The sequence below is a fragment of the Cebus imitator genome, unplaced genomic scaffold, assembly GCF_001604975.1.
Source record: "Cebus imitator isolate Cc_AM_T3 unplaced genomic scaffold, Cebus_imitator-1.0 Scaffold45, whole genome shotgun sequence".
NCBI classification, from domain to species: domain Eukaryota; kingdom Metazoa; phylum Chordata; class Mammalia; order Primates; family Cebidae; genus Cebus; species Cebus imitator.
Genome location: NW_016107360.1, coordinates 7,910,970 through 7,919,208, shown reverse-complemented (window position 1 = coordinate 7,919,208; position 8,239 = coordinate 7,910,970). Strand labels below are relative to the sequence as shown.

At 41.2% G+C, this 8,239-nt stretch overlaps 1 protein-coding gene across 1 annotated transcript in view; it reads left to right on the top strand.

Moving 5' to 3' along the window:
• LOC108303109 (MORF4 family-associated protein 1-like) overlaps window positions 1–4,356 on the top strand; it is a 25,868-nt gene extending 21,512 nt beyond the window's left edge. The window contains exon 2 of the mRNA XM_017526880.2: window positions 3,442–4,356. Coding sequence (XP_017382369.1) covers window positions 3,442–3,706 — 265 coding nt within the window. The 3' untranslated portion in view covers window positions 3,707–4,356. The remainder of the gene's footprint in view (window positions 1–3,441) is intronic.
• Window positions 4,357–8,239: the final 3,883 nt, after the last annotated feature.

Sequence of the window (8,239 nt, the reverse complement as noted above, 5' to 3'; positions counted from 1 at the left end):
CTACAAAAAAAAACATTAGCTGGGCATGGTGGCGCGTGCCTGTAATCCCAGCTACTCAGGAGGCTGAGGCAGGAGAATTGCCTGAACCCAGGAGGCGGAGGTTGCGGTGAACCGAGATCGCGCCATTGCACTCCAGCCTGGGTAACAAGAGTGAAACTCTGTCTCAAAAAGAAAAAAAAAAGAATTGGCATAACATCCAAGAGGACCAAAATTAATTATTTTTACCCATGTCTGGCTATTCTGTTAGTGGACTGATGACATCTGGATGAGTTTTAAAGACATATGTAATTTAAAAATTAGATATTTATTTTAAACTTTATTTTTTTTGCCTTCATTTTTCAGCAAAATCTCTATTTTGCTGAAACTAGAGATAACAATCAAAACTTTCCCCTATTTCGTTTTCTCCTGGCAGCAAGACCAGTGCAGACAAACATTTTTGAGTGGTTATAGATATATAATTTTTTTTTCTGAGACAGAGTCTTGCTAAAACGCCCAGGCTGGAGTACAGTGGTGTGATCTCAGCTCACTGCAACCTTCGCCCCTGGCTTCAAGTGATTCTCCTGCCTCAGCCTCTTGAATAGCTCGGATTACAGGTGTGCAACACAAAGCCCAGCTGATTTTTGTGTTTTTAGTAGAGACCGGAGTTTCACTATGTTGGCCAGGCTCGTCTCAAACTCCTGACCTCAGGTGATCCACCTGCCTTGGCCTCCCAGAGTGCTGAGATTACAGGCGTGAGCTACCACACCGGACAAATTTTTTTATTAATTTGGAGAAATTTCACTCAGCTGATGCCATATTTATGTTAAAAAATGAACCATGGGCCAGGCTTTGTGGCTCACACCTGTAATCCCAGCACTTTAGGAGGCCGAGGCAAGAAGATCACCTGAGGTCAGGAGTCCAAGACCAGCCTGGCCAACATGGTGAAACACTGGTTGTACTAAAAACACACAAATTAGCCGGGCATGGTGGTAGGTGCCTGTAATCCCAGCTACTCGGGAGGCTGAGGCAGGAGAATCACTTGAACCTGGGAGATGGAGGTTGCAGTGAGCTGAGATCATGCCATTGCACTCCAGTATAGGCGACAAAGCAAGACTCCTTCTCAAAACAAAAACCAAAAATGAACCATGAGTTTTTAAACATTCACACTGAGCTACAACCCATATACAGTAAAGTGCACAAAGCTTAAGTGTATAACTCAATACCTTTGTGCATGTTTATGCCCCTTTCTATTCTGTATCCCACAAAGTGAGCACTATTCTTTTTTTTTTGGAGACAGGGTATCCTGTCACACAGGCTGGAGTGCAGTGGTGCTGTCTGAGCACTGCAACCTCTGCCTCCCAGACTCAAGTCGTCCTCCCACTTCAGCCTCCTGAGTAGCTGGTAGAAAGCCAGCATGCTCAGCTAATTTTTGCATTTTTTGTAGTAATAGCGTTTAGCCATATTGCTAAGGCTCACATCAAACTCCTGGACTCAACTGATCCACCCACCTCAGTCTTTCAAATTGCTAGGATTACAGGTGTTAGCCACTGCACCCAGCCCCAAAGTAAGCACTAATCTTACCACTAGCATCATATAACATAATAAAATGATGCCATTAATTGTTTATTGTAATGCATATAAATAATTATAACAAAAATATTGCAGATATTTTAATTTTACTATACAAATTGCTTTCAGTTATATTGCAGTTTTTAATTTTTTTTACTTTTTTTAAAAAAAAATACTAGGATGTCTGGCTATTTTGCTGAGGCTGGTCTTGAACTCCTGGCCTCAAGCAATCTTCCCACCTTGGCCTTCAAAGTGCTAGGATTACAGGCACAAGGCATCATGCCTGGTCTAAAATCTTTTAAAAACAATTTATTCATAGAATATTTACTAAGTTCTGGCCAGGTGTGGTGGCTCACACCTGTAATCCCAACACTTTGGGAGGCTGAGGCGGGTGGATCACCTGAGGTCAGGAGTTCAAGACCAGCCTGGCCAACATGGTGAAACCCCATCTCTACCCAAAATACAAAAATAGTCTCAGCTATTCAAGGGGCTGAGGTAGGAGAATCGTTTGAACCCGGACAGTGGAGGTTGCTGTGAGCTAAGACCGCATCACTGAACTGTAGCCTGGGCAACAGAGCAAGACTCTGTCTCAAAAAAAAAAAAAATGAAGGAGACTATTTATTAAGTTGTTTCAAAGTTTTTATAATGCTGGGGCATTACAAAGAAAACTAAAATTAAAGTATGATAATTGATTTGTTCAAATATCACTTCAATCTATCATAGCTAGAAAACATGCTCTATGGAAATGTTGAATGGTTATTTGTACATGAATCATCTCATTTATGAAATTTATATAAACTTTTTTGTTTCTTTGCTCTAATTTCTGCATATTTTATTTGATTGTCATCTTGTTCAATATATTTTGTCTTAGAACTATTTTCTCTTCTCTAGCAAGCGGACTCAGAAAAAAAAAAGAACTATTTTCTCTAAAATTTAAAAAATGTTTTCTGGCTGGGTGGCTCACACCTGTAATACTAACATTTTGGGAGGCTGAGGTGGGCTGATCATAAGGTCAGGAGTTCAAGACCAGCCTGGCCAGCATGTGGAAATCCCATCTCTACTAAAAATACAAAAATTAGTTGGGTGTGGTAGCAGGCACTTGTAATCCCAGCTACTCAGGAGGCTGAGGCAGGAGAATCACTTGAACCTGGGAGGCGGAAGTGGCAGTGAGCTGAGACTGCACCACTGTACTCCAACCTGGGTGACAGAGTAAGACTCAATCTCCATAATAATAATAATAATAACAACAACAAATGTTTTCTCCATTGTGAAACTTAGATATGTTAGGTTTTTGCTAATATATCTAATGACATTAGAAATAGTAATACCAAATAACTGTGACTAGCACAACTTCAAAATAAATTTCATTTTCCCAAAAAGCCCACAAATTGCTCCTCTTTTGTTTTGTTTAACTTTTCTAGTGCATTGCACATCTTGTCTAAGTTAAATCCAATTACTTTAACAAAATTTAATAAGCATTTTCCTCATATATTCAAAAATGATGTTGTTTATGCTTTATCAGGGTGTTCTTCAGTGTTTGGGCAGATCAAGAATACTGTAGTTCGGCCAGGCATGGTGTACTGTACTTAGGCCAGGCCACAGTGCTGTAATCCCAGCACTTTGGGAGGCCAAGACAGGCAGATCACTTGAAGTCAGAAGTTCAAGACCAGCCTGGCCTACATAGTGAAACCCCATCTCTACTGCAAATACAAAAATTAGCTAGGCATGTTGGCATGCACCTGTAATCCCTGCTACTCAGGAGGCTGAGGCATGAGAATTGCCTGAACCTGGCAGTGGAAACTGCAGTGAGTCAAGATCGTGCCACTGCACTCCAGTCTCGGTGACAGGGCGAGGCCCTGTCTCAAGGAAAAAAAAAAAGAATATTGTATTGAGGTTGCTAAGGCGCGAGCACGGGCGGGCGTACCTGCGGAACCGCAGCAAGCTGTGGGACATGGACAATAATCTCATCCAGATCAAAACGCAGGTGGAGGCCTCGGAGGAGAGCGCCCTCAACCACCTCCAGAGCCCAGGCGACACGGCCGAGGGTTGGGCTGCCAAGAGGTGCGAGAAGGCAGAGGAGAAGGCCAAGGAGATCGCGAAGATGGCAGAGATGCTGGTGGAGCTGGTCCGGCGGATAGAGAAGAGCGAGTCGTCGTGAGCGCGGTCGGCGGTTTGCAGCCAATGGATTCTGGTCAACTCGTGGAGATCGGCTGACACCCTGGAGAAGCTGAAACCAGAGAGCCTTTTGTTTTCTCTTTTTTCCTCTGTCTACGCTCTGTCTCACTTACCACTACGTTTTCTGCTATGGTCTGTGGTTAATGACCTCAATATGAGTTTTGATTGTTCAGTGTTTTTGTTTGGAAAGTAATTTTGTTTGGAAAATGCTCTCACATGCAGGAATTAGGGCCTAGATTGTAAGCTCTTGCAGCAGTCACATTTGTTCCCGGGCTTTGGTTGTTACTTCTAAATTTTTGAGGTGCTTTGCTCTTTCTTGTGTGACCTGATAGCTCCCTGGAACTTTGGGTCTGTGTGTGGCACCTGAGACTCACAGCTGGAGTTCTCCAGCTCTGGAGGTGCTGAAGGAGCGGCATTCATTCTGGAAGACGGCTCCATGCGGCAACTGCTGAGGAAAGGACCAGACTTTAACCGGGAGTGCAGATGGGCCGACCTGGCTGGGACTCATGATTCTGGAGAAGAGCTGGAGAACAGATAGTATTGTCTATATTTGGAGACTTTAATTTCTGCGTGAGACCAAAGGTGGAGAGATGTATTTTGTTCAAAATTTCAATTTTATGTGGTACACTATCTGATGTAATCTATCCGGTGAGTGTTTGGGCAACCTAACTCAGCTTTATTTGACATGGAACCTAAAATAGAGGATGAGATCTTGATATTCTGTACAAGTTGATATAGTCCTCTGTTAGGGAACTTGGCATAAAATGAAAGATTTGCAAAGGCCCTTGGGCTGGGGGATGAGAGTATGGAACTGTCTGCATTGGACCCTAAACTGGACTGGAACAGGCATCTTCAAGGTTCAGACGTTGTCCAGCTATAAGTTCATTTCAGTAGCAGTTCTAACAAATATTTGAGGTCAAAACACTACCATGTTAAAAAAAAAAAAAAAAAAAACAAAAAAAAAAAAAAAAAAAAAACAAATAAAAAAAAAAAAAAAAAAAAAAAAAAAAAAAAAAAAAAAACAAATAAAAAAAAAAAAAAAAAAAAAAAAAAAAAAAAACTTACCATGTTAATAAAAGTATTCAGTTGCTTGAAAAGACAAAAACAAAACAAAACAAAAAAAAGAATATTGCATTGAGTCTTTGTTCCAGAGAATATTATTTCTACTAGCTGATTAACATCCAACAAATTCGGAGTGACATAAGCGATTTCAAGAATATTTCTGGATTTTTGGCTAAAATTATAGTATGTATACTCTACTTTAGCAAGCCTTTATTGTAAGCTTTATTGTGCTTGGGGTGGAGGATATCACAAAGTTACAGACACACACCACTAGTGCCATATGGTGCATCTAACAGGATTTACTGGTAGAGCACACCAGTTCCATGAACTCTTTTTTTTTTTTTTTTGAGATGGAGTTTCACTCTTATTACCCAGGCTGGAGTGCAATGGCGCGATCTCGGCTCACTGCAACCTCCGTCTCCTGGGTTCCGGCAATTCTCCTGCCTCAGCCTCCTGAGTAGCTGGGATTACAGGCATGCGCCACCATGCCCAGCTAATGTTTTGTATTTTTAGTAGAGATGGGGTTTCACCATATTGACCAGGATGGTCTCAATCTCTTGACCTCGTGATCCACCTGCCTCAGCCTCCCAAAGTGCTGGGATTACAGGCTTGAGCCACCGCGCCCGGCTAAGTTCCATGAACTCTTGGTATTTTATAATACAGGCCTGGCCTAGATGTTCTGTTTTTTTTTTGTTTTGTTTTGTTTTTTGTTTTTGAGATGGAGTCTCGCTCTGTCATGCAGGATGGAGTGTATGTAGTGGCACCATCTCAGCTCACTGCAATCTCTGCCTCCTGGGTTCAAGCAATTCTCCTGGCTCAGCCTCGCCAGTAGCTGGGATTACAGGCGTCATCACCATGCCTAGCTAATTCTGGTAGGTTTAGTAGAGATGGGGATTTCACCATGTTGGCCAGGCCGGTCTCAAACTCCTGACCTCAAGTGATCCACCCATCTGCACCTCCAAAAGTGATGGGATTACAGGTGTAATCTGGCCCTAACCTAGATGTTCTAAATGCTCGTTGGTCAAAGTCCCTGGGGCAGCCTGAGGCAAAAGACTGGACATGCCATAAATAGCAGTCAGGAAGACAGGACCTTGGCTCCTCACTGTTATATATTTATCAATTGAACTAAAAGGGAGTAGAAACAACCTAGTTTCTCCAAGAAAGAAAAAAAAAATCAAGGGTCCAGGAAGAACACCAAGGCTAGAGTGACATACCAAGGGTCTTGGGAACAGCACTGAAGAATGTCTACCTCCTGGGAACATTAGCCTCACCCAGTGGCCTAGCTGTACCTCTGCAGACAGGCTCAGTCCTGATGAGCCAGCTCCCTGCTAAACTACCAAAGGAGGGAAAGAAATGTGCTTCCAGGGGTCATCCAGACTTATTTCTTAGCAGATTTGATTTGAGCAATCTTTTGATCAATGTTTAAAACTGAAAAATGTTTTGTCACTTTGTGATTTAAGCCAAAAGCCTGAACTTTTTTTTTAACAACAGGTATAAAATCAGTGAAGCATTACTTAATTTTCTACTTTTTTGGGTTTTTCTTTGTGGTAGTTCAAATATGTGTGTGTATATAATTATTCAATATGACTTTCTATAACCTAGTTGAAATGAATAATGTAAATATTTAAATTTTTATTTCATATATGATTTCTTTTCTCATTTTATCAACCATTATTATCATTTAGAATTTCCATCCTGGACAGTGATTGTTATTTATCTGTCTTAAATGTTTAGCTTTGATTTTCAAAATAATTTATTCTAAACCTAGAAAAGTCACACTGTTTTCTGTAAACATTCAGGTGCAGTGACTCACGCCTATAATCCCAGCACTCTGAAAGGCCGAGGTAGGCAGATCACGAGGTCAGGAGATTGAGACCTTTCTGGCCAACATGGTGAAACCCCATCTCTTACTAAAAGTACAAAAATTAGATGGGCATGGTGGCACACACCTGTAATTCCAATTACTTGAGAGGCTGAAGCAGAAGAATTGCTTGAACCTGGGAGGCAGAGGTTGCAGTGAGCCAAGATCACACTACTGTACTCCAGCTTGGGAGACAGAGCTAGACTCAGTATCAAAAAATAAATAAATAGATAAATAAATCTAGTTTTTTGAAAATTTGAGTAAACCTTCATATACACCTATATAAAATATATATATATATATAAATACATATAAATACATATTTTATATATAGTACATATGATGCATATTTTATATATATATATATATGTTTTGGGTTTTTTTCCTTAAGACAGCGTCTTGCCCTGTCATCTAGGCTGGAGTGCAGTGATGTGTTCTTGGCTCACTGCAGACTTGACCTCCCTAGCTTAAGGAATTCTAATTGATTGTGCATGTGTGCGTGTGTGTGTGTGTGTGTGTGTGTGTGTGTGTGTGTGTGTACAGGGTCTCACTAGCTTCCCAGTCTGGTCCCAAATTCTTGGGCTCAAGTGATCCTCCTGTCTCAGTCTCTCAAAGTGCTGGAATTACAGGCTTAATATATTTTTATAAAAATAAAAGTATTCACGGTCAGGTGTGGTGGCTCACTCCTGTGATCCCAGCACTTTGGGAGGCCAAGACAGTTGGATCACAAGGTCAGGAGTTCGAGTCCAGCCTGACCAACATGGTGAAATCCCATCTCTACTAAAAATACAAAAATTAGCTAAGCATGGTGGCATGCACCTGTAATCCCAGCTACTCAGAAGGCTAAGGCAGGAGAATTGCTTGAACCTGGGAAGCGGAGGTTGCAGTGAGCTGAGGTCACACCATTGTACTCCAGCCTGGGCGACAGAGCGAGACTCCATCTCAAAAACTAAAACTAAAAATAAAATAATAAAATAAAACTACTCACAATTCTAGCACTGTGTCCATTTGGTTGCCAATGTAAAGAATCAGTTATCCATTTTAAGCCCCTTGTGTCTAAACCACATATATACATATTTTGTAATATGAATTGCTCGTTATTGCAAATGCACCTCAGCTGCTAGGTTTGTGTGTTGCAAATACAATGCTAATTTGTGAGCAACTTGAATTGGAAAACCTAGAGAAGCAAAGAAATAGATGCCCAGTACTACTGAGAAAAGAGGCTTCATTAGGTGAGAATCTAATGTATTTGTAGCATCTGAGAGGAAGGATTTGTCAACTTCTGTAATTAATGTATTTTATCCCTTAAGTGTTTTTTGTTTTTTGCCACTCAAGTGTTTTCTATGCTCCAAAGCAGTGCCCATCTCCAAGGTTGGCAACAATACAACCTAAAGACCTTTACATCATTCTAATTCAGCTCCTAACCCCTTTTTTAAGGATATATAACAGGATATGCAGATGCATTGCCCTGAACCCTGAATAGCATCAGTCACACCAGAGAATATGCAGGGTTACAGGTCAGGCTGTGCCACCCTTAAATATCAAGTCAATGGCCAGGGTGCCCATGTGTACTTTTTTTTTTTTTTTGGAGAT